This window comes from Ornithodoros turicata, chromosome 1 (genome assembly GCF_037126465.1).
Source record: "Ornithodoros turicata isolate Travis chromosome 1, ASM3712646v1, whole genome shotgun sequence".
Lineage (NCBI taxonomy): Eukaryota > Metazoa > Arthropoda > Arachnida > Ixodida > Argasidae > Ornithodoros > Ornithodoros turicata.
Window position 1 is genome coordinate 926,769 of NC_088201.1, and position 26,650 is coordinate 953,418.

The following is a 26,650-nucleotide window of genomic DNA, read 5'->3' on the forward strand; positions in this document are numbered from 1 at the left end:
GAGCAATTTTGCTCGGACCGGAAGTCTATACAGGATCCCACGTCAGAGCGCTTCTTGAAATTCACTAATCGACGTCAGATGAATGCATCGACAGATCGAAGACATCCTTCGGATGCTCTTCGGGGAAACTCATCATTTGGTATGATCAAGATCACTGTTATTCAGCTGCGGCCACATGCGAGGGGTTTAACTCGAGACGAGGAATGTCCCCGGTAAGACCCATAGTATGATGACCTGACTGCCTTTTAGAGGCATGTTGTATTCACGGTAAGGTCCCATATGGGTCCACCAGAAACCGAACAAGGGATGGACAAATTTAATATTCATGCTTCTACTGGGGAGGTTCAGTCCTGCACAGCAACGGTAGGATTTCTTGCCGTCTGCTAATGAACAATGTTGATATTGGGCTCAGAGGATTATATACGCAAAGCCACAATTAACCACAAAAGAAGGCCGTTTCAGCTGCCTTGGTATTTCGTAAATTGGTCGGAAAAACACTTAGCCAACGTCAGACAAGCCAAAAACATCGTTCCAAGTATTTGACCACGTTTGAGTCACAATAAAACCTCCAAAGTCTCGCGTGAACAATGGTTCGCTCATGAATGTTCGTGTGATGACTTGATTTCCTGCATATTGCCATTGGATGTCAATCCGTCCGAGAAATAAATGAAATGAGATCCGAAGCCCATCTCCGTAATTTTAACACTGTCCTGGAAATAAATAAGGAGCCCATTTATCTCCACCGATGGCGTTATCCATCTTTCGGGATTGAAATGAGGCTGTGAAAAAGTATATAAATGAAAGGTGGGCGACATTGATCCATCTCTGAAAGAAAAGGGAGGAGAGTGACGCCCCGAGGGCTCTTGACCAATCACGCTAAAGCACTCTCTATATAATGGCAGCGGCTACTCATACGTAGGCTATAGTAGCGCTAGTTTTCTCCAGAAACGCCGGTAAGCTCAGTTTTACTCTCACCACGCAAACATCCGTTCCTGCATGTATACCCACTCCGTGCTTGGTTGAGTTTGATTATTTTCGCGCTCAACTTTTCGGTGAGCGTTCAGTTGGGTACGAATATTCGGATGACAATTTTTGGAGAGGCTAAAATTATTATCGTTCGTGATAATAACAGAAAATTGCTTCTTTTTTATTTTGTTGTTCTCGTTGTTCAACAGTTGTTCGATTGACCTCAAGTACGCCATTTAGATGTGCAATGAAATCCTGGCTTTCAAGAAGGGTTTAATGGAGTAATTCCTGGGTAGACGAGGAGCAATTTTCGTAGGTATCAATGGGAGGAAAGTTAGGATGTGTATTTTTAAGCACGTCATCAGATGGGTGGGAAAATGCGAGGGGTTTTATGCTGTGGAAGGCTTTATTGATGACTTTCAGATTCTAAGGCTATGCGTGTTCACGTAATGCGTGATTAGTGTGGTGTCCTAAAATTCTCAACAAACATCTCCACGATGTGGCAAATAAAATACGACTCCGACGTTTCGAAAGCAAGTTCCTGTTGCTTCGGTACACTCTTCGGTACCTTGTTATAACGTACACTCGAAACACAGCACTTGACCGCATAGCACGCTGTGCGCCAACCATTGCCATGAATGATAGGGTTATCGCTTCTGATTGGGAGAAAGAGGTGGGCGTACGCCTTTTTATGACAATTTGGATATATGATAATTGCCACAAAAAGGCACGCGCCCTCCTCTCTCCTCGAATCAGAAGCGATAACCCTATCATTCGTGGCAATGGTTGGCGCACAGCGTGCTATGCGGTCAAGTTCTCTTTCTATAGAGTGTACCTTATATCAAGCTGTAAGGTACACCAGTGAATTTTCCCAATGCGCTCTTAGAAATGAACTTGACCGCACAGCACGCTTCTAACCAACCATAATCTGCAATGACATCGTTATCTGCCCTGATTTGTTGAAAACGGGAGGCATATGCCTTCTTTGTGACACTTATGCTGTTCATAATTGTCACAAAAACTCACGCTTTCTGGGCAGGTAACGACATCATTGGAGATGATGGTTGGCTAGGTGTATAAAAGGTCCCAACAAAGTCATGTTTTCATGTACAGTGTGTTGTTTCGCCCTTTTGCACCTTTTTGTTGATCTCAAAAATGTCGCCGCATTTAGATGAATTGTGTGATGCATTGAGCAGAACCCGCTCATGATTTGGCTCTGATTAAAGGATCTCTTTTCCTAGAATTTTCGTTCCATTCACGAATACTCAAATGTTTGGGAACATTCACATAATTCATCCACTACATTTTCGGTCTCAACTTTGTCGCTATATTATAGATGGTTATTTCCAGGCTATATTCAATACATGACATTCTCGCGTAAACATAAACAAGCCCCCACCAAAACTTCCGGTCCTTACGCGACTACACTCTTAGAAATGAACTTGACCACATAGCACTCTCCTAGCCAACCATCATCCCGAATGACAACGTTCTCGCCCCTGATTTGTTGAAAACGGGAGCCTATTTTGTGCCGTGCATAATGGCCACAAAATAGACTCCGCCTCCCGTTTCCAACAAATCTAGAGCAAGAACGTTGTCATTCGGGATTATGGTTGGCTAGGAGAGTGCTATGAGTGTAAGGACGCTCGGAGCCAGCCTCCATGCAGAATTGTATCTTTGGCGTTCCTGAAAACGGGAGGCGACCCTGTCTCTCCTCCAATCAGAAGCGATAACTGTATGAATCGGCACTGTGGTTGGCGTTTTGACACCAAGCCTGAAGCGGTGCATGTATAAATGTCAGTTGCTGACAAGATGGCGTATCAGAGCTGACAGTCAGCAGTCTGTGTGTTTGGCAGAATGCGCGAAACCATGCTTTCTCGTTATGTTTGTTTACTCTTCTACGACTCGAGTACGTATACATTATAGAACGTGAAGAAAAAACAATGTACAAGTTTCCGGCGATGCAGAATCAAAAATAACAAAGACGGTTAAGAGCATCAACTATTTACTATATACATAAAAACGAGACTTTCGTGCAAGTCTTGATTTTATGTATATAGTAAACAGTTGATGCTCTTAACCGTCTTTGTTATTTTTGATTGCGTATACATTAGAAAGAAAAGCTCCAATCTGCTCTATACATTTGGAAGGTATAGAAAAGATACAACTTGGCACAAGGGTATAAAAGAGATAGAAATCAGGGCTAAAGTAACACCGTCCATACCATGTATAGATCACCACGGCAGCTGTATACCGGCTGTTTCAGTTAATTCGCACCAATCCAACAAGTGTTTTTTTACAAGTATATACACTCTTAAAAATGATGGTGGTGGTGGTGATAGGGCTTGCCGTTGTCGGCCTCACGTATGTGGGCAACGTCACGACTCACGCCCTGGGGGAATGTGCGTCCTGGGCCGACTTCTAAGGGAACTGTGCCGACATATGTCTGAAAGCGTCTGAGGAAAACCCAGCAAAAACCCCAGACAGCACAGCCGGCACCGGGATTCTCTTAAAAATGAACTTCACCACATAGCAGGCTCCTAGCCAACCACCATCCAAAATGACAACGTTACCGCCCCTGATTTGTTGAAAACGGGAGGCGGAGCCTATTCTGTGCCGTGCATAATGAACACAAAATAGGCTCCGCCTACCGTTTTCAACAAATCAGTGGCGAGAACGTAGTCATTCTGATGATGGTTGGCTAGGAGCATGCTATGCGGTGAAGTTTATTTTTAAGAGTGTACCGCCTACAAGTTGCGCACCGTGTGAATCAGTGGGAGGCGCTCATTGTTGAAATAAAAATTCAAATGAGTTTCGTGAAAAAACGTAACTTCTAAAGCAGGGTGCCGTTGGCATTAAAATGGGTACTACCCCTTTCGGAAACTTCAGTGGACACCTTTTAGAGAAAAGAAAACTTTTAGAGAATTGCAGATGGGGGATTCCGAAAATTTAATTTTCGACTGTTTTTACTTGTTGCGTATGCCGGTGTGGAATAAATCAAACTATAATTTGAGTCAAAAAGACGGTTTAATCTAAATCACTGGATTCACGCTAAATTGAGGTTCACAACTTGATTCCTGAAAGCCTTTTTGTGACATAACAGCTTGCTATGCTGTGAGAAGAAATTTTGGCGTCCTAACGAGAATTCATTAGATGGACAAAGAGAGGGTGACGACAACTTTCGTTGCAGGACCGCCAAACGGAATGCAATTGTGCATCGCTACTGTGATCACCATATTGGTGTTGGTCTCCGCTGTTGTTGGAAGTTCATTCGTTGGATCCAGAGTCGGGGTAAGTTCTCCAAAGGCGCACTGGTTTCCAAAATAAGCTCTTTCTTTTCAAATGCGCAGCAACTGCTGGCATCCAAGACTCTAAGAAGCTTACGGACAGGTGAGCCAATATATGGGATGCCTGTATGGGGTGTATGACGTATCTCTTTCAGGTGGTTTTCTGCTCAAGTCTCACCTAAAGCTCGGCAACACTCCTCCCGACACACTGAATGTCGCCGAATTAGACTCCATAGTGATCGATTGCGAAGCTGGAGGTAACCCACAGCCCACTATCTACTGGCTGAAGAACGGACGACGACTGAGCCAGGTGTGTGAGAAGCCCCGCTGAAGGAAAACCCACAAAGTCTCTTTTGATAGAGACACGGATCTTCCATTCCAGGACGACGATGCAAGATGGGAAGAGAATAATGGGACGCCAATGCTAGGATTGGGCTACACCCACGCACGACTCTTCATCGACTGCGCGTCTTCCCACTACGACGAAGCCGAATATACGTGCGTGGCAGAGAACCTGTATCATCGACTCAGCAAAAGTACCAAGCTGACGGTGACAAAGTCCGACGCATACCGCGTCTGCCTCGTGAAAAAATCTTTTGGTAAGTATACATACAATGGAAGCCGTAGTAACCCACGTAACAGTGAATGCAGGTAGTCCAGCACGGATAACAATGTGGACACATACCCGTCTCGAGTTAGTGGGTAGCACAGTACAGCTCTTCTGCCGTCCCACGGGAACTCCCAAGCCCAACGTCATATGGTTCGGCCCAGACGATAACGAGATACAGAACGGCCAAAAATATAAGGTACTTTTCACTGGAAAGCAAGGACATTTGAATAAGTAACTTGAACTGCGTAGATCCTGGAGAACGGTGACTTGGAGATCCGCAATATCGCCTGGGATGATATGGGAGGCTACAACTGCACGGCCGAGAATGCGCACGGCTTCGATAGGACATCAACCTTTCTTTACCCCACGCTGGTAAGTTGCGTTGGACGCGCTCGTTCTACTCTGTCTCTACTAAACGGTCTTTCAGAGCGTCTCATTGGGAGCAGAGCCGTATAGCAGAGTTCTGCCACTTACGCGCTCCTATACCTGTAAGCTGGAGCGTCAGAGTGACCGCCACGCTCTGGAGATGCTACTTAACGTCACTCACTTTGGAGCGCTACAGTGGTCACTCATTGATGCCGGTTTTCGACTGATGCAGTGCACGGACGGAGGACACGTTTGAACGTACTACGGTTGTCAAGACTTGTCCTTGTAATGAAATGGGAAGTTGTAACAGACGCCATATAGGAGTTGGTGACAATGGCCGCACTGCATTTCCCGTGGATAACCGCCGATAAGAGTTTCCAGTTTCCTGAAATGGAAGTATTTGGTAACTCTGTATTTGGCTTCGGAGCCCACACTTGGAAGATGGTCTGCCGGCGCTCAACATGCCACGGAAAGGGCGCGTCTCCCACTCACCTATACCTACAGTGGCGTATCTAGGGTGTGGCAGGTGTGGACAGGTGCCATGGGCGCCAGGTGAACAGGGGCGCCATTATGTGGTCGGAATGTGCCAGGTCGGACACTCAACCTGGCACATTCATAAATGATCTAAAGCACCCGCCATTAGAGAGGTTGTAGTGCGAAACCTAGTGCGGACCACACGAAAACGCATCCCCAAGGACATCGTGTGTTGCCATGGGCGCAGGTAGCTCTAGATACGCCACTGTATACCTAGCACACCCATTGAAGGTTCTTTTTTACTCGAGCGTTAAGTAGGGCAGCTCCAGAGCGCTTCTTTCTACTCACTCTTGATGAACTCTCACGCTCCAGCTTGCAGGGCGTAAGTGACGTATGGAGGAAGGGGAATGTTGTATAGCTTGTGAGAATTCCGTAGGAAGTCCAGAATGAAGCAACACCAGTCGATACCCACACTCTTCAAAATCGCCCTGATTTGTTGAAAGCCTTTTTTCTCATATTTATGGATTTGTCACAAAAATGGCGTACGCCATCACCAAGTCAAGGGACGTGCACAACACAACTTGACCATTGTCACGAATGATCGCTAGATGACAGAAAGAAGCTAAGTTGTGCACACCAAGTACGTACACTCTAAAAATAGAGCTGGTGGTGGTGGTGACCAACGAACGAACGAAAATACAACTTCACCGCATAGCACGTAGCCGCCAACGATAGAGTTATGGCTTTTGATTCGAGGAAAGAGGGAGCCTTCCTTCTCTCCTCGAGTAGGAAGCGATAACCCTACACTCTAAAAACTCAACTTCACCGCATAGCACGCTGTGAGCCAACCATTGCCACGAATGATAGGGTTATCGCTTCGGATTTCAAGAGACAGGTGGGCGTACGCCTTTTTGTGGCGATTTGGATATATGAAAATTGTCACAAAAAGGCGTACGCCCCCGTCTCTCTTCGAATTAGAAGCGATAACCCTATCGTTCTTGGGAGTGGTTGGCACACAGTGTGCTATGCGGTCAAGTTCTGTTTTTAGAGTGTATGATTCACCGATATCTATAACAGAGAGTTTTCGCCCTGCTGAGAAAGCGCCTGTGATCCCTCTCAAATCACGACACACAACAATTGTCCTCACACAGAACGGATCATGATGAATGGCACAATGGGCGGAATAAGATGTGAGACCATGTTCTCTCTCTCTCTCTGTTCTTCTCTGCGCATCATCTCTGTTTTTTCATCATCTCATCATCTGTTTCTACTTCCTGTGCGTAAGTGTACTGGGGTAGCTATTTGGATTGGTCGAAACTCACATCCCCATTTTTTCTTTATCACATCACATCACGATGAACAATGCGCAAGTGATCATGGTCGACAGACAGCGGAGTCGGTTGGTCAACATTAAGGGCATCAACAGAACGTTAGGCACACACACTATACAGAAGGTGTCACGGAGAAATACTGCAGAGGGTGTTGGATTATGGTAGACCAAGGCCCGACAGTGCTCTTTGGGAGTTGCAAAGATGGTAGTCGAGTAGCACATGTCAAAAGCGGAGCAACGTAGAAAAGTCTTTCCGTACTTGATATAAGAACACGAGAGGGCGATCACCTCGAGTCCATAATTTGAGCAATTTTAGGAGTAACTTTTTTTGCCTGCTCATAATAAGTGTACTAACTTGGTTATCACCTTGTTCGTTTTCAGCCGGCGTAAAGCCATATCGACTATGTATTGTCACGTGCTTCTGTGGCCTGCAGCATCATGTAAATACAAGTGGACATCCAAGAAGTTTAACTTCACTGTACGAAATCGTCACCGCATGTACGAGACAGACAACACATCTCGTTGACAAACGCCAATCGTGCAGCTACAGTTTTCCAGCTCAGCGTTGGTGGACAATGAACGATGCCTTATTTACTTATTATTATTTATGCCATATTTACATAGACTAAGGCCACGAATAAAGACATCCTCGGAGAACTTGGAACAAACGTTCTTGTCAGAGACACAACAGTCAAATATCTTTTTCTACCAGACTTCTTTCATTTCACAGTGTCTTTCTAGTGTAATTTTGTCTGCTTATGTGCGCGTTCAATAAACTTGACTTTGCTTCCAAAAATGCTAAAGTGATTTCAATACCCTCACTTTGATGAGTTCTTTGTGGGGAGAGAGGATAACCCAATGTATAAACTAACGCCCCCTGTATCCACCACTGATCACACAACAACAACAATAGACGATGACGATCAGATTGGGCGTTTCACCGCGATATATACCATACCCCATTGCATGTGCAACATTATATGAAGATGACGAAGAAAGAATTAAAACGATCCAGTGGACGACAGCAAGTCCATGAACAGGTGGAGCACAGGATCTTCATAGGGGCCAATGAGTGCAGCTAAATTGAGCGGTCTCATGCTGATACGGGCAAGCTCATCACACAGCTAGTATCCGCCTTTGCGGGCGGTGTAGAGGTGTTCATCACGATGTCACAGCATCTTATCATGCACTTGAATAGCCACATTGAGGCGGAGTCTACGCAGGAGGGAGCTAAAATGGCGTAATAAACGGGCCGGGAAAGAAAACGACAAATTTGGGTCTAACGGATACATGAGAGGTTATGGCCCGGTTTCACCAACGCCGCTTAACACTTGAACAAAGATCAACTGTCCCTTAACTTGAATGTAACGCTTAACTGAGCTTCAGAAAAGGGAGTTATTGTTACTGAAATATTCAGCACGTCACTAACTAACGTTTACAAAAAAGTATTGAGAGTTAACTTGAAGTTTTAACAGAGCTTGATCTCGGTTCAAAGTTAACCAGCGTTGGTTAAACCAGGCCTAAGCCGTGATGTCCCGGCGCCATTGCTGCATAGGCAAGGATTGAAACCACGCAGTTAGTCGGGTCCTTCTGTCACCTCTCGACAGCACAATGGGCACGGCTGTCGAGGACTCATGGGCAGCCGTTGCTATACTCTGTCAGCCTCCTCACTGCCTGTTAAACCGCAGCGACCAGGAATCCACTGAAGGGATATATATGATGAGTTGATGACCTTCATCATGTAGACGCTGAACTTGGTGGAGAATGTCTACTATGAAGGGGCTAGCGACCCACGAATCTCCATGGTTGCCAAACATTGCGAAGCAGCCCGTGAATCGGCATAGACCACCCAGACAACTTGGGATATCTGCTGCAGAAAGAGTAGAATGGCATACAGCTCCGCCTATATTGATGACGTACGATGTGAGAGACGATATCCACGTGAGACCGCATTAGATCCATCAGTGAAGACGGCAGCGTGGTCAGGATATTGAAGGTGCATCGTGTCCTCTGTCAGCTATTGAAGAGCTAAAGGTGGCACTTGATGCTTTCGAACCTGTTGGCAAGGGGCAGATAGGGATAGTGATGGCAGCGAAGCGACCTCGGAGGGGTTGTGGGAACTGTTGGGTGGCATGACTTCCATGAGACATTTTGGCTTCGCCGATAGGTTTTTGATAGAAGGTGTTGGATCCTTATTGTGAAGGGGCTCATTATTTCATTCCATACATCACCACCAGCAATGGGGTAACTATAGAGTATCGCCCCCAGCACTATCTTAGTTGTTGCTCTTGTTGCTATAGAAGGAGATGACGACGGTGGTGCGTTCTGAGGCGCATGGAATGGCGAATGGTTTCCATCTGCCGTATGATATTTCTATCGGGAACTCACGGGCTTCGGTCGCACCATTGGAGTTTCCGCGGCTCTCGAAAGACATATCCTCAGGCTCCGCGCAAGTATACACCGAAGTCGCTGTTCTTGAGTCTGGGAGACGCCATGCAGGACAGGGAGGCTGTGCACAAGTGTGCTACGAACTAAAGCGTAGTGGACTTGTCATCCATTCCCCACTTAGCTCCGGCAAAGTGACGGATGACCCACCGGTGGGCCTTGCTTCTTCCTGGACAGGTTGGAATCACGGATGACGGCCAGAAATCTGTGATGACACGAGACAAGACATTTCTTAAGACCGCCATAAAAAAAAAAATGTACTTGACAGGTTGATAATGCACGAAATGTCAGAAGCCCGGAAGAGCTAGGTTCTCTCCAAAACACGAGACCCTCCACGTGATCAAAATTTCAGGGTATTCTGGTGACACATCTGTGACAGAACATCTAGGCTTGTCTATACGTTTGTCCTGAACAGCCAGCATAAAGAACGTTCATAAAATGTTTTGGCTAAGGTCAGAAGCCCTAAAATAGGAAGGGGTTCTCTCAGAAACGCATTAATCCCGAAGTGACTAATTTTTACAGTATTGCGACGTTATCAGTGAAAATTATTCGTATCACAAAACAAAACGTTTTTATGTTTTCTGCCGTTTCCAGACAACAGGCTCACGCGGATTTTCGCCGACCACGAGAGCGACGCAAGACAGCTTTGGGACCCCATGCTATTTTCGCGAAATAGCGTGCGCACCGAGAACAGACAGAGAACAGCGGTTTGGGTTCTGGAAATGCACAGTGGTGACAACGCTATTTCTCCTAATATATCTTCTCCTATTTCTCTTTATTATCCTCCGGGCAGACTTGTACAGGATACAAAAAAAAAAAAAAGAAGTAAACAAATACCGTTACTCGTTACATCAAAAAAAAGTTACACGTTACTGAAATACAAAAAGTAACGCGTTACCGTTACTCGTTACTAACGAGTTACTTTTTCGTTTCAAATGATGTTTCAGAACGCCAAATTATGAAATCCCCACCATGCTTTCATTTTCACAATTCATACTGAATTTACTTTGGGTAGCAGTTGCTGCTCAAAATGCCCGACGGTTATTTTTGTGCATTTTCTAGAGAATACATCACCGGCGAAACTGAACAGGCGCTCAACGGAAGCACTTGAAGGAACAGGTGCGTGGTGACACGAGGGAAGTGGGCTTTCATTGCGAGCATAATCCTTCCAAGTTTGCAAAAACTCCGTCAGTTCCTGGTCATCGCAGACTGCGGTACACTCCCTCGCGCGCAAAGGCGAAAAAAATCTTGGGTGTAGGATTCACCAATCAATAGACGATTTCAGAAAATCTCAGTGCTCCTTGGGTTGCATCCTGGGATGTCTTTCACGTTTTCTTTTCGCTGACCTTGATTCCTCGTGGACGAGAGAGAAGGAACCGAAACATCCTCAAGACCTTTTCTGCTCCTTTGCTACCAGCAAGTTCCCATAATTCAAAGCGGCGCTAAGCTCTCTGGGGTTTTCTTAAGTCGTCTATTGCGCTCTGTGCCTGCCCCATTGGTAACATAGGAGATGTCACTTTTCAGCAGGTGCGTCACCTGACATAGAATGTCCCCATAAGCTCATTGTTCTGTCTTAGCAAAGGATCAGGAAGGAGGACCACGAGTTGATTTTTCCAGAAGGCTGTATATCGGTCAGTGACGTGGATACCAGGAACCTGCTAACACAACGTCCAGGTCGGAGCACCACGTGTCAAGTGTAGGGAGAATGGCCCCAACAACACCGAATATCCTTTGGATGTACGAATAATGTCGTAATGAATTCGTACGTCGATGGATATCCCTCAAATATCCATCGCACGTACAAATCCGTTAGGACATTGTTCGTACATCCAAAGGATATTCGGTGTTGTTGGGGATATCCATATCCTATACATGCGCCTATACTATACTTCATGTTTTGCTGTGCTTCCTTTTTTTTCTGCCATTTCCTTCTTTTTCTTTTTTCAACCCTGGGCACCACACACTTCATTTTCTGTTTCTCCTATTTGTATATCTTGTATCTCCCATTACCGAGCATGAGCTTTTTTAAAACAAATTAACTGGAATTTTTAAATAAAAGAAATATAAAAACTTGCAAGGCCGCTAAGTCCAAAAAGCTCACTGGTGGCATTACCAGAACATCTTGCTTGTCTCGCGATATTCGCGAATTCGGGAGTCCTGTTCGCCTCTGACTGAAAATCAAGGGTGAAGCGCCTAAGTTTTATTCGATTACGTACAGCGAAAAACAGCGAAGTAAACAAATGATTGGGAAATTAACTCATCATCACGATAACGTTTGTTTTTTTACTGCTTTCGTTTTGAGACATTCAGTTGGTCCAACGAAACTCGAATTTTGCAGTGCCCCATCTCATCGCCGGTATCTATTGTTGTTGTTTGCAGTGCAACACGATCCCGCGTTTCTCTCTGTCGTGCGCGCGCGCAATAAATAATTCATATAACATCCCATCAGGGACCAGATTAGGACAATCTTTGTAACAGCCGCGACCGAACATCCTGAGGATATGCGGCTCGAGAACGTCAATTTACAAATCCTCCAGAGAGTCCGACGGACATTCATTCGTGGAGATAGAAATAATGTCCCCAACAACACCGAATACGCTCTGGAAGCACGAATGACGGCCTAAGGAATTCGTGCGTCGATGTATATCCCTCAGATAGCCAATGGACGTACGAATCCGTTAGAACGTTATTCGTACGTCCAGAGGATATTCGGTGTTGTTGGGGGGTCTTAGGTGCCTGTCCGACGAACATCCAGAGGGCATCCTGTGAGGACAACGACTATGTTATGTATTGAGATGTGCGCCATTGGTCGACAACACAAACGAATCCGAAACACATCGCTGGGACGTCTATCGGAGAACGTTCCCTGCGACGTCCGAAGTCAATCCCTCAGAAATCCCCAAAACATGCGGATGCAACACCGAAGTACATCACCGAGATGTTCTTCTTCTTCTTCAGCCACAAAGGAAATGGCCCTTAGCCACACAGGGCGATTAGCCAGGAGTATGAGAGGGGGGATAATAGTTCCAGGGGGACGGGCGGGGAAGCGGACGTACCTACTTCTTCTACTGCAGCCACAAAGGAAATGGCCTTTAGGGCGTACCTGTGGGATGCCGTTCGGGTGTGTTTCTTCTTCTTCTTTTTCCACAACTAAGTACAGTGGCCACAAGCCACACAGGGCGATTGGCCAGGGTTCCGTGCAGGATAATCACTGGGGATTCATACGTCCCACGACTTCACCCGCTGGACAAGGAGGATGGTAGAATAATATGATTCCAGCCATAGCATAAGGAAGGAAAGAGGCGGAAGGTGCGTGGTGATTCAGAAGCGGCCGCAGATGGTAAGAAAGGCGGCGGCACTCGACGCTATTTGAAACCGCCATTTCTCAGTATGGGAGGCTCCAAACGACAGGATGACGCCCAGGGAAAAGGGAACGCATTGTCTCGCCAGCGGCTAGGCAAGGTAACTAAGGCGGGAGCGAGCGTAGTGGGCGTAGTGCAGAAGAAAGTGCTTCACCGCAGTGCTTTTGACCGCAGAGGACGCACGCAGGAGAGCGGCTGACACCCGCACGGTGTAAATAAAAGTTCAGGGGAAGGGCTAGACAGCGCAGACGAGTCAGCAAGACTTGAACGTGACGGGAGGTGCTGCGGTCAGCCTGCCAAGCGTGGGAAAGGTGGGCGTACCGGGCTGGCAGCGAGCGGAGAGCAGTCAGCTCCAGGAGCTTTCTGTGCCGTGATTGAGAACAGGGCGGGCGGAAGAACGTCAATGAGAGTGCCAGAGAGGGAGATTTTAGCCAGGTTGTGCGCCAACACGTTGGGAGAGAGGTCACAGTGACCAGGGATCCATGTCAGTACTACTTCCGTGATGTGGCTAGGACTCAGGGCCTGCAGAAGCTGGAGCCACTCGCACGAGAGACTTGCTATAGGGTGGTGATGACCGATAGGGAGTCGCACAAGAGCAGGATCCTGGGGTATGCACGGGGAACCTTTCTGAGGGCCAGTATCATGGCGTGGAGTTCACTCTCGAACACTGGAGTGTAGTCTGGGATGGGGCAATGACAATCCAGCTGAGCCGAGACAGAGGCAGAGACGGGAACTGGTTGACGTGCTCCGTGAGGTGGGCTTCAAGCCTGGGAGACGGAGCGTAGGCAAGGCCGGGCTGGAAGGCGTCGGCAACTCGCAGGGCCATGGACGAGACCGGACATAGGAAGGGCGGTCAGAGAGGTATTCAGCGAGGCCAGAAGGGATTCGACAAAGACGAGGTGTTGCATTTTCGTCATCGCCGGGCGATCCACTGGGTCCGATCCCTGAGAGACTGGTTCTGTCTGGTGGCTCAAGGGCTCAGCGAAAGGAAGGTGTTCACTGTGAGTCTTCATAAAGCGCCTGGTTGGCCGTATACTTGGGGAGGCCCATGCACATCCAAACTAAAGAATTGGCCGCACGTAGCACTTGTACAGGAATAGCAGGGCGCGCTCCTGCGCATACTACAGCGGAGGAGGATGCCAATTGCGTTCGAAGCCTTTTGACTTGGACATGATGGCCCCAATGAAGACGCCTGGCCGGCAACATTCAGAACGATGGTCAAGGCTCCTCCAGTCCGGTTAGTATGGGGGAACAGCAGGACCGCAGATGCAAGTGGATATGCCGGGAAGCCACTTGGTTCTTTTCTCTTTTTTTTGTCTTTATCCATTACAGCTCTCCCAAAAACGACCTCGCATTTTACAGTAAGAACACGAAAGCTCCCTAATTGCAGTTCGCGTTTATGGATTACCCGGCCTGACGCTGAACTTGTGCGATATATTCGGCAGTAGCTTGGTTTGTTTTTGTTGATTTTCAGTTTCCTTCTTTTTCTTTATTTCTCTTTTTCGGAATAGCAAGCTGGCAATAGCCATAAAAACTGCAATCGTAATCATCATCATTTTTATTCCATTCCACGCGCGGTGGTGTGCGTGAACATATGTTGTTCCTCTTTCTGATTTCTGCACCAAGTGCAGCTGGGCCAAGATGTGCAAAATAAAAGCTCCTGAACCTTGGTACTGATGTACTGAAAAAATAAATAAGTAAATAAAGCTTGCAACATGCAGCCCCACTTGATATGTGCATGAGTAACCCTGAAATTGAAATGGGAGTTGAGACTTTCGTTTGATTTCTATCAGCTAAAACGTTTTTGCGCTCTGACGGCATGCCTCACGTTCCCTGTTTTAGCAGCGCCTGTCTGAATGTAGACGCACTTACAATCGCTCTTTCGTTGTTTACCCTCAATAAAAACGTCTCTGTTTTAGTCAACAAGGTCATGTATCAACTTGCGAACAACAATTGTCAACCGCAATTGTTGATCCGTGCCCTCACGCTGTAGTAAACGTGGCCGCAGCGGAAGCTCGCCCTTGTTGATATTCTGTCCTCGGAAAAGACGCTTTCATGTTACCAGTTAATATTCGGAGAAAGGAGACACAAGTAACGACAGCGATAGTGGCGGCGCCAAACAAGTGCTCGATTGATCGAGGCCTCTCTCACTCATTGGCTTTTCAACTCTGCTTCTGCTCAAGATACGGTGCATCGACATAGAGAGTATGACAGAACAACTGTAAAACCTGTCTGACCAACAATAGGAAGACACTAGCTTCATTTGGAAATTGTAACACTAGGTTGAATTGGGAACTACATCCAACGACCCCCCGGTACAGCGAACGTGAGGTAGGAGCCAGGCTAGTGAGCTCAGTGCAAAGCGTTTATGTGTGTTTTATTTTATTCGTACGAATGCAGAAGGTAATGTGCCTCTTTGCTTACTCTATGTAATCCGTCCTGTTATAAAAGAGTATCTTTTTTCCGACAAATCTGCAAGACAAACAGATGATAGGATCCGTTTCATCAGCTCTCCAGAACGGCTGCTGTATTTTTTGGCGCACAGAAGCCGCGGGACCATTATTTCCGCCCACGCAACCAGGGAGCCGAGAATGCCCCAACGGGTACGTACGTGGCACAAAATAAGCTACTCCGTGGAGTCTTTTTTAGGCCAATGATCCTAATTGGTCTCAATTCAGACATGAATTTCCAACTAGCTTGGACCTTGTGGCTTTGTCCGCTCAGGTAATCAGCTCAAAGAATTGTAATAACGCTCACATGCCTGCTTCTGCATATAGTCTTATGCCTTATTGACCGCTGACGACAGAAATTAGTCGTTCGCAGTCTAAAACGATTGAAATAGGCAAAGTTACATACATTTTTGGTTTTCATGACGCCCGCCACATACACTTTTGACTGGTTTCGATATCGGACGACTCACACAAAAAGTTCACTTTCCCACCGCTACGTGGCCACCACGAGGCGTATACCCAGCCCTACAATTCTGTCCTGGCAGAAAAACGACCTCGACAGCACAAGAGAAACTAACACGGTACCATACCAAAACAGGCTATGTTTCTATTTCGTTATCCTTTACTCCAAATGCGAGAAAATATCATCATGATATCATCATGTGGACACTTGTGACACACACCGCCGGCTGTTCAACTCTTGCAGAATTCCCCAGGCTGGGTGGGCCCTTCTCTTTCTTTGTTGCCCCGAGCTCATTGTTAAAGGCGGGCTAAAAGAAGAAAAACTGGATGCTCCCAGTCTTCACGTGGTGCAATGAAAATCGCTAGCAAGACATACACCAAGAATAGAAACCTTAACGAGCACTTACATGTTGTGAAACAGAGGTGGGGAAATAATTTTTTGTAATGCATTACCATTACTCCTTACTTGTATAAAAAAACTAATGCGCATTACATTACTCATTGCTTTTTCGATGTTAGTAATGTAATGCATTAGTTTTTTATACAAGCAATGAGTAATGGCAATGCATTACAAAATAAAAGTAATTTGCCCACCTCTGTTTCAGAACATGTAAGTGCTCATTAAGGTTTCTGTTCTTAGTGTTTACTATGCCTTGCTAGCGATTTCAACCGCTTGGTGAATATTCACTCTTATAAAAACATGACAAATAACTTTCAACTTTGTATCTGCCACTTGCAATATTTTCAAATCCACTGCATCTTTATATATGAAAGAATAAATGTCCAAGCAGGAACGGTATTTTGTGTAATTCATTTTTATAGCGGAAACATGCTTTCTAATGCAACAGAATAGTCATTGCACGTACATTCAAAAAGTGCATCAGCAATAAGAATTTCAATGTGACTTCAACGGGTGGTGGTGGGAATTAAGGTATGCTGGGAATGGGAAGCTAGGCTGGTCTCCAATGGGTGCGACTGAGCGCGGTTCCACTTCGTTCACACAATGATTTCTCATTCAAACCCACTAAATTCCCCTTGTTTTCTATAAGGTATTTGTCCAAAATTGTCGATTCGGAATGAGAAAGTTTGGTCACTTTCAATGAGAATTGTGAATGTGATATCCACTTAAAGCGAATTAGATTTCTGGTCTATTTTGAATTTGACTATTATTTCTAGGAGGGTCCTTCACCAGCCATTCTCTCAGCAAAGAATAATGCAACCCTGAAATATATATATGACAGAATTTGACATCAAAATCACAAAATGAGGCTCCAGCCCTCTTGTCGTATTGCATCGAACACTTAATAAACAGTGAAACCGTTCCAATTTGCTGCATAACGGTGTGGTACCTGTGGTCTGTGGTACCGACCCAACCAACAAAACATCCTGCCGCTGGCGGCTCTTTCTTTGACGCTGCAGAGTGGTGTTCGAGTGGCGCCATCTCTGTACCTGAAACGCAATAATATATTAGCGGACGAAGTGGGGTTGAATGACCTCACGTGATAAACACGTCGCCAACTGTTGGCTTCCGGCCACTCGACAACAATATTTACGCAATAATGTATTTTCTACTAGATTGTATTGAAGGTTCCCATGAGAGGTTTCTTGGTCGGTTATTCGAGTTACTGGCACGCGTTATCAAGCTGTCTCTGAACGAGAAGAATCTTGCTGGTCTTTTCAGCAATCATCGTTCCAAAGAGGTCTAAATCGTTTTTTTTCTTGCTTTTTCGGTTTGCAAACAGTGTGACACACATTTTTGACCGTCGATGTGGCAATCATTTCTGGTGACGTCATTCATTGGTAGTCTCGCCGTGCCGCTCGTCACGTGCGCCCATTGGAGGACGAGGGAAGGCCATCTCCCTCCTATAAAAGACGGAAGCATCGCGAGCCGAGCGTTTTTTCCATCTCTTGCAAAGAACGTGCGGATGCGTAGCCAAGTCACCATCTTTGCAGTCGTTGACCAGCTGCTACAAACCATTCTAACCCGACGGGGCAGCCGTTTGGGAAATAGCGGCAACGTTCTGGAGCTTCGTGTACTCACACAACTGCACCACGTTCCTTGAGGTGAGTCTACCAAAGCAGAGATGATTTTCACCCCGAAAATGGTTAGTTAGTTTTCTATCCCGATTCCAAGAGCTATTTATTTAGGACGGCATTCCCGCCCAGCAACAACTCAGCGCAAACTGGTTTTTCACAAGGCCATCTCGGCAACAGCCAACTTTGCACAACACTTTGCCACGCCATGAAACGAGTGTATTTTTCCGATTGTCTGAGATGGCACATTTTTGCCTAGGGCACAATACGAGGCTCATAGGAACAAACCAAGAAGCAAAATGCGCCCAGGCGAATGTCCCACCATGCCCATCGTCAGGTATGTCCTTAAGCTGTCCTTCGACGCCGTTTCACCGTTCTCCTTTCAGGAAGGTGAATTTCGAACCACCGGACGCAAAGTCCAGCAAGAAAGAATCCTTCAAGGACGACAAAAAGGACAAGCGCAGTCCTTGGGGTCCTACGTTCAAGGACAGAAAACACTTCGTCGATATGCATTTCAACTGACATTGAAGCTGAGTTTTATTTTTGTCGACATTTTATTGAGAAGCAACGTTCACGGAGCCAGGTCTAAAAAAGGCCTCCTCCGTAGATGGGTTCACTTGGCGGTCTTTGAAATATCTCTCTTGTGTCCAATCCTCCAAACGTGCTCCGAATAAAATCATTGAGCAATGAAAGGATTTTTATGCCCAAAACAAGGTTTCCTTCATCGTTTGGCTGTCGCATGAATCGTCTTTCTTGCAACCATCTGAAAATTGGCATTATGAAAGAAATGTGGGTGGGGGGAGGGAAAGTGTCACCTGATTGGCAGCAAAAGCCTCGCAGGGCGCAGCGACCCTGAGCTCCGCATGCTTTTCCAGGCACATGACACAACCGGCCACGAAGTGCCTCCGCGCGACACGACTCCAGGTTCTCGTTCATCAGGCACGATATCCCGGTACAGCAGACATTGGGGCCGTAGCAAATGCCTCGATTGCCCGGCCCACACCGAGGACACTACAGTAAACATTCATACATTGAGAGCGGCGATAAGATAATGAACCTCTTACCATCCTCGAGATGGGTTCTGAAGCCCTCTTGCCTCCAGGTGGACAGTTTGTGATGAAGCAGGTGTGGACTATACCGACCACAGCCAAGAGTGATACGTACATCAACGGCATCTGAAACCCCTCTCAAAGAACGTTCCGAAGCTTACCTGTGCTCCGGATGCGCAAGAGAACTCCGGATGCACTTCTTATATAGGAAGCCGCAAATCCCATTGGCCCATTCATCAGCCTCTGTTGGTGACAGCGCAATTGCTGAAATATTGAAACCCCTCCCGTCGGGATTACCACGCTCGCGATGGAAGCTTTTCAAATACGACAAGTTTTTTTTTTCTTTGTTTTTTTTACGCTATTATTTGACGTCGATAAAACCATTTAGATGGTGTTCATCATCTATCAACTATTTGCAAAGTCACGTAGAAAACGTTTCTTTGACACATCGAGTAAAAGGATGTTCACAGAACCCACGTAAAACATTCTTTCTTACGATGCTCACGGTGAAAGTTGAAAGCATTTCAATGATCTTGCGAACTTGTCTCAAAATGAGCTTAAAACTTGTTTCGTCCAAGTTGTGCTTTCAAATCTGGTTCTCTACGAGGCAGTCATTCCCGGATGAGCAGGTTGGCAGCACCCGAGACAAAAGAAACTTTCTGACGAAGCCTTTGAAGCTGAATCCGGGAATTTTTTGAGGAAATTGTTCTCCGACCACTGGTCACTGTCGAGTGTTTTCAGATCGCGTATGGGTTGCGAACTTTGTCAGATTCGTCTCAAATCTCCTTTTATCGTCTTCCGAGGAAAAGACACGAAAAGAATCACAAAAGATTCTCGTCTCGTTTCCATCACCGGGGCTATTTTTCATTTCAGGGTATAGGGGAGGGAAAATCCCACCAGCAGCTCGCCGCTTGTATCTATATTTCATCGCGAGACGTTTTAAAACGGGAAGTGTATATGCTGCACTGCATTTTGAGCTTGTCCCGGGCCGCGAATGCGCTTCAGTGAAGCCGAGTGACATAAGTGCGAGACACTGTTTTCCAGGAAGACATTTTATCCTTCATGGATACGCTCGTTTCAGTCAAATCCCACCCTCAGAGTATACACGTTATTCGAGTGTTTTCATAAAATGCCCTTTATCTGCCAACTGGGGCTATGAGACAGATGGTATGCGTCCTGGGCCGACTTCAGGGGGAACTGGCAAACCTCAGGATTCCGAGAGCACGTTCATTAGTTAGCTCTTGAACTCGTCAATTTCCAGCAAATTCGAGGAAATTGGAAAATGAGCATACATAAGCAGAGTAAAATGCGGCACACACAATCGCTTTTCGAGGCAAGGTCACTCTGGAGCTAAATTTCCAGATATTGTGGAGAACACTTTGGGAAGGAACCTTCAGACACAGGCTACATATCGCCTCGGAGTTCCCGGCAATTCAAGGATTGAATACTCTGCCGCATGATTCTATCTCATTACGACTGAAAACATCATCGTGGCCAATAATCGTTTAATCCCCGAGTGTGTCATTACGGCGGCCAAAATCTCAGTTCGGCCGAAGGTGTTGTCATATTTATTGCGGCCATACTCCGCTGAATGCACGTCTACGTCTTCATATTATGGTCCGAGAGTACAGTATACTAACATATCACGAGGTATTGTTCATGTTGTTGTGAAGCACGTTTATATATAACGTGCTTCACAACAACATGAACAATACCTGGTGATATGATGCATATGGAGTTAGCTGAGTATAGCCTTTGTTGTGAGTCATCCGACAGCCAAGAAAGAACTATCAAAACGAGCAATCTGTTGTGGCTATTGTGGCAGTAGTAGTAGTAGCAATAATAATAATGACTACATTTTCTCGCACCAATAGTATGGTGAGCTACCAATAGGATTGTTTTCTTTGTTCCGATAGCTCGCAGTCTCATACGTGCTCGTTCCGTTCCTATGCGCGTTGCCCACATCTGTTACATCCCCTAATCCGGATTAAAGGAGGGGTGAGCGTTCCAATTCTTTCCGAACCGAATACGGGACCCAACTTTTTTCGGAGAACAGAATTCCGGGCCGCATTCGGCTCTCCTCCGAAATGGGCAAGCATCCAATGGAAGGAGAACCATAGCAATGATGACGTAGCAATCGGGTCAACTGTTGCCATACTCCCAAAGCCGGGAGACGACATAACTGGACAAAAAATGTAGACAACAAGGTTTACTCGTACGTTTCGTCCGTGATGTCTGTCGCATGACGGACGAAACGTCTGAGTAAACCTTGTTATTTTGTTATGTTAAGTCGGAGTTGTCTACATTTTTTGTCCAAATACAGGGTTCTCATTGAACTGGATGGTTGAAAGGCGATGTCCCCCAAGGTCAGAAGTCTTGGGCCGAAATTCGGGGTGCATTTCGGGTAGCATGCGGTGATGCACTGAAAAAAAGTTGGGTCCCGATTTCGGTGACCGTTCCGTGCCGGCAAGTGGGCACACTCCCCACCCCGATGGTGACGTCTCCAAGAAACCAATGCGCTCGTCCGACGACAACCTTGCGTCGTCCGAAACAATGACATTTGCAAATGAAGGTGTGCGCGATGGAAAGCGGGCAATTCCTCAACGGACATTTGCTCAGCGATTTTATGAGCCCACCATCGTCGCATTTTTCGGATCAATTTTATTTTTTCAACCTCAAAGAAACATCGTTCGACAGCTGATAAAAAAAGAACAGTTTCGGTATTCCCTTCGTGAAGGTAATGTCTTCCATAACGTCAAATATGGCAATCTTACGTACTGTAATTTGTTTTCAGTCGGGGTTCAAGTCTGTGGCTGGACTAGTTTAACGTGAGAGAACTGGTAGAGCCCTGGATCGGTAATCCAGCAGAGTCACAGCTGGCTAACCTTTTCAGTGACTTTCATCTTTCTCGGTTAATTTCTTAGGCAATTTGAGGCTTTGTATGTATTTGTCCTTTCTGTGTTGTTCCAGCCTCAGAACATCAATTGTCTCATGTTCAACAGCTGCCATCCATCCCGTCGTGTGCATGAGTGAGAAAAATGTCAATGTGAAAGGGAGATGAGATGACGCACCCTTGGAAGCTCAATAAACCTCTACCCGAGAAACGTCATCATGAAGTTGGTAGACAGACTGAAACCGATCGGAGCTGCGTTCCACGGATCCAAACACCGGGTTCTGCGTGGTGTTCCAAGGAGAGCTACAAAACCTGTATTTGAAAGTGGCAGCTCGTATTTTGCTCGTATAGCTCACTTTGCTGCTCACTCGCGTCCCTTTCAGGTACCATCGTAAGACCCCCATAGCTTCGAGCATAGTTCAACTCTACCAAACCGGTGGCGCTGTCGAACACTATGACGTCATTTGTTTACAAACAGGGAGAGGTCTATTGGTAGAGCGGTGTAGCATTCACGCGCTGCAGAGAGAAACCCGGATGGCACATTCCAAAAATATATTGCATTACACGAGGTGTTATAAAAAAAAATTATTTTCTAATTTAGATAACCTAATATAAAGTACGCAAGTGAGAACCAGTCAGTTTGTGGACGCGTGTCGGGAACAAGCAGCTAAAACGCCTACATCAAGAAATAATGTTCCACCGGGTTGATTTTCACATTTCTGAATTGGTTCATGCCCGAATCACGCGTGCACTCTTAAAAATGAACTTGACCGCATAGCACGCTCCTATCCAACCACCATCTGGAATGATATTGTTATCTGCCCTGATTTGTTGAAAACGGGAGGCGTACACCTTTTTTGTGACAATTATGAACAGCATAAGTGTCACAAAAAAGGCGTACGCCTCCCGTTTTCAACAAATCAGGGCAGATAACGATATCCTTCCAGGTGGTGGTTGGCTAGGAGCGTGCTATGCGGTGAAGTAGGGGGAGGGGGGCATGGTCTGGTCCCCCTCAATTTCTCTCGATACATAGCGCTTCAATTGACCTTAGGTAGCGCATGTAATAGCATGTTGTCGGAGCCCAACCCTGAGAAAAAAATGCTGGATCCTCTACCGTACAGGATACACGTAAAGGACAAATGGAGACAGAATAGGAGTTTCACCGAATGAAGTCAGCCATGAATGGAATAGCGACGATAAGCATAAGCCCCGCTTCGTGCACAGGAATCAAGCGGGGTGTATGGGGCTTTTTTGAATGCATCAACTCTTACGATTTGTCAGATATCCCTCATAATGTTCATCTTCACTATAAGGCCATGCCCTCCATTTGAAAGTTTCAGGGGGGCTGAGGACCCCAAACACCGACACGCGGTCGGCGCCTATGGTTACAGGTTTGATTTTCCCGCAGTTCGAGACGTTGTTGACGTAAGCTAATATTTCGTGCCTCGATTAGAAACCCTGCTGTGTTTCGTGTCAATCGGCACTCACAGCCAGTAAAGATGCGATTTGACGAAAGCGCTAAGTACAAAATGAGAACAACTGCGCCGGCATGGAAGAAGGGGACGCGTCTCGAAGAGTAAGGGTGGAGCGTAGCCTAATAAAATTCACACTCGAGAAACAGCGGATGTTTTTTCCAATAAGGCTTCGAAGCCGCATTTTCACACGTCTATTTGTATTCATGCTGGTTGCGCCAGAGTCAGAGGGTTCAATAGGAAGTTGCAGAATGCGTAACAACGCATTCCTGCGACTTCCTTTTCAAGCACGTACCCTCTGACTCTGGAAGCAGTCATATGCGACGGCATGAAAACAAATATACGTGTGAAAATGCAGCTTGGTGACTGACCAAGTGTGTGAAATAAAGTTCATTACCAAGTTTTTAATCGGGGCCTGATTGACTCTTGTAATAGAGAGGGCGCGCCAGCTTGAACGACAGTTTGACGAAATAATGCTCAACATGTTTTCACACTTCTGAATTGTACTATTATTTCATATCATCACGTGCTTGCGTCATTCTTCTGCATATACTATTTGCAAAAACAAGCAAGGGACACTGCGTGTGATTAGACCCTCTATAACATTCTTAAAGCCATTTTACATTGTTCCTGACACGTATTTCACAAACACGTTCGCAAAGCTTTGTGAGAGGGGTAAGGATTGGGAGGAGTTTGTCAACGGCATCCTCTACATCTACAAAAACTTGGTAGTGTAACGGTAACGCGCTAGCCCGTCCTGGATTTAATTTGGTCTCGTGCTGTTAAACCGACAGTTCTTGTATGTCTTCTCTTCTTATAAATTTACTTTGAAATTTTTGTGCTCTAGAAACGCTTATGTGGAAATACTAGCCAGGATCCACGCGCTAAGTCACCGGGTCGGGCCGGGCCCTATTCAGCAGGCCATCGGGCCGGGCCGCGCCGCATAAAAACATGAAGGCCATTTTTCGATGGGCTGGTCGGGCCGTGCAGGGCTCTACCGTACATATACTCGTACTATCTGTGCGCCAACCATTGCCACGAATGATAGGGTTATCGCTTCTGATTCGAGGAGGGTAATTGGCACAAAAAGGCGTACGCCTCCTCGAATCAAAAGCGATAACCCTATCTTCGTGACAATGATTGGCGCACTATACGTGCTATGCGGTCAAGTTATGTTTTTAGAGTGTATAGCTATTCCAGAAAGGAGCTTGATGGGAGTGAGGCACGAACTGATAGACAAATACGATAGGGCGGAGAAAGATACGCCATTGGTGAATCTGAGCGATCAGGCAATGGTTTCGACCAATCCAAGCATCCACCAACTCGGTTCCAGAAGTTTCGGGCACCCACTCACTCGGCTTCTCGTGGATGTTCGTCTCATGGAAATAGGGGAGTTTCTTGTGCGCGTTCAGTTATATTCTTGCATTGCGTCGAAATCTATTAGGGTGACGAACACCATACACTGCTGGCCAACCGTGCTTGTGGATACAGAGAAGACTACACTCTTAAAAATGAACTTCTCCACATAGCACGCTCCAACCACCATCCCGAATGACAACGTTCTCGATCGCCCCTGATTTGTTGAAAACCGGAGGAGGAGCCTATTTTGTGCCGTGCATAATGAACACAAAATAGGCTCCTCCTCCCGTTTTCAACAAATATAAGGCGAGAACGTTGTCATTCGGGGTGATGGTTGGCTAGGAGCGTGCTATGAGGCGAAGTTCAATTTTAAGAGTGTGCAAGCGGCAGTCCGTGAATAAACTTATACTTCTGCAACGAGTGCATGCCTCGGCGGCTCCTGTGCTATTGCAGATGTTGCCAATCGCTTGTTGTTGTGTCCCTATACACTCTTGGATCTGGAGAATGTTTCGGGATGGGGTTTTAATGTGACTTCATGACTGTTTCCTGTTGCGGGAGGGAGGTCAGCAGTGTATATGTGTTGGTCATGGTAAATTAAAAAAAAAATTTTTTTTTGCACGATATAAAGTTAAGCAGAATTATGTGGTGTGGCTCAATGGGCTTTCTGTATTTTATGTACATTCTGATCTGGAGCATGAGTTGTACATAATCTGTTTGCTGCACATTTTGCATTTGCTGTCTCGAATTGCTCGCTACTTGCCATTCAACCTTCAATAAATGTGAGTTGTACGAATTTTGTGTTCTATCAATACATAATCCTGGCATTGAGGCACTGACATGAAATGTTTCGGGTTCTTTCACGACGTCGGCGGCGAGAACTGTGGACCAGTCAGGTGACATCCTGGTGGGAACATGACGTAGCGGAAATGCGCCTCTACTTCCGTCGGGCATCGCAAAGTGTTTATTGAGGCTCTAACAATTCAACGGGGCGTATAACCGCATCACAATGTACGTCATGTATCGGAAGTTCAGAACGAGGCTGCATTTCGCAGTACAGTTCGTTAAATATGAAGACTAGTTGCACTTGGGTCATCTTCATCAGTGCTCACGTTGAATTATGATCCATCGGGTGTATGACACCAGCTCGCTTGCTTTTTAAGGTGGTGGTGAAGATGAAAACTGCTCGCCGTGGTTGGCCACGCTGGCAGCGTCACGACTAAAACGCAGAAAATAAAAAAGAAACAGGCCTCCACTCCACTCGCGATATAAGCCGCGTTTACTTTAGGAAGGCGACCAGAGCAGCAGTGGCGAGTTGCCACCAAAGCACATGTGTTGAGCAGCCGTTTGCGTGCTTCGTTGTAGGTGGGACATTCGAGCAGGATGTGACTTATGGTTTTCGACTTTGAAGAGCTCTGTCGACATAGTGGTGTCGGTGTAAGCCAGCTGTGCGTGAAGGCGGATTCGGTGAAGGACAGTGGCAGTGGCTCTGCTGCAGGTGCATGACAACAGAGGATATTGCACGTCTGGTGGCTGAACTGGATGTCTGTATAAGGGCGCTTTTCCGGTGGCATTCTTGCGGGAAAGGAATACTAATGCGTAGTCCCAAATGAGGAACGGAACTGAACCAATCGTGGCGCTAAACGGTATCGGTAAAATGGAAAGGCACGCGTCGCCGCTTTGCGCCGAACGCATGGAGAAAAGGAGGCGCCCCAACGTGTCCCCTGCACTGGGCTTTTATCCCTTTATCGAATGTTTCGATCGCCTATCACCTCCAGTACCTTATCCGCACTAGGTTCAGTCTCGCCTAATCCTTTTTCAATCAAGGCAGGCGATGAAACACCACAGGCGAAGATTTCAAAAATATAAAAGGAAAGGTATAAATGATATAAAGAGAAAACACACATACATACATACAACACTTGGTCACGAGATGTCGCAGGAGCTTCCCCTGTATGGACGGCTTGACTTGGCTCGGTAGCGCGGCTTACTGTTGGCTTGGCCACTATCGTAGTCACTATTTTAGCCGGAGGACGGTCACATGGGTTTCGGTTTTCTTTTTCTTTCTTAATGGGGTGGTCTTTTGTTGTGGCA

At 46.3% G+C, this 26,650-nt stretch overlaps 2 protein-coding genes across 2 annotated transcripts; one reads left to right on the forward strand and one right to left on the reverse strand.

Annotated features, from left to right (window-relative positions):
* The first annotated feature begins 902 nt into the window (after nucleotides 1-902).
* LOC135396450 (zwei Ig domain protein zig-2-like) lies at nucleotides 903-7,823 on the forward strand. Its single transcript, XM_064627424.1, has 8 exons — nucleotides 903-953; nucleotides 4,157-4,257; nucleotides 4,317-4,356; nucleotides 4,409-4,563; nucleotides 4,636-4,852; nucleotides 4,896-5,059; nucleotides 5,113-5,235; nucleotides 7,415-7,823. The coding sequence occupies exons 2-8, from the start codon at nucleotides 4,171-4,173 to the stop codon at nucleotides 7,421-7,423; spliced, it is 795 nt and encodes a 264-aa protein (XP_064483494.1). The 5' UTR covers nucleotides 903-953; nucleotides 4,157-4,170; the 3' UTR covers nucleotides 7,424-7,823.
* A 10,498-nt stretch (nucleotides 7,824-18,321) lies between these two features.
* Nucleotides 18,322-26,650, reverse strand: LOC135396456 (isotocin-neurophysin IT 2-like). Its single transcript, XM_064627437.1, has 5 exons — nucleotides 26,470-26,650; nucleotides 18,997-19,099; nucleotides 18,851-18,918; nucleotides 18,602-18,797; nucleotides 18,322-18,549 (listed from the first exon to the last, which is right to left on the reverse strand). The coding sequence occupies exons 2-5, from the start codon at nucleotides 19,070-19,072 to the stop codon at nucleotides 18,485-18,487; spliced, it is 405 nt and encodes a 134-aa protein (XP_064483507.1). The 5' UTR covers nucleotides 19,073-19,099; nucleotides 26,470-26,650; the 3' UTR covers nucleotides 18,322-18,484.

Bases quoted from the DNA above. Each gene is read 5' to 3' on its own strand.
- LOC135396450 (XM_064627424.1), top strand. From the start codon at position 4,171: ATGCAATTGTGCATCGCTACTGTGATCACCATATTGGTGTTGGTCTCC. The intron at 4,357-4,408 runs GTGAGCCAATAT...TATCTCTTTCAG, and splicing joins TCTAAGAAGCTTACGGACAG to GTGGTTTTCTGCTCAAGTCT. The intron at 5,060-5,112 runs GTACTTTTCACT...TGAACTGCGTAG, and splicing joins AGAACGGCCAAAAATATAAG to ATCCTGGAGAACGGTGACTT.
- LOC135396456 (XM_064627437.1), bottom strand. From the start codon at position 19,072: ATGAATGGGCCAATGGGATTTGCGGCTTCCTATATAAGAAGTGCATCC. The intron at 18,919-18,996 runs GTAAGCTTCGGA...TGGTCGGTATAG, and splicing joins CTTGCGCATCCGGAGCACAG to TCCACACCTGCTTCATCACA. The intron at 18,798-18,850 runs GTAAGAGGTTCA...TGTTTACTGTAG, and splicing joins CAGAACCCATCTCGAGGATG to TGTCCTCGGTGTGGGCCGGG.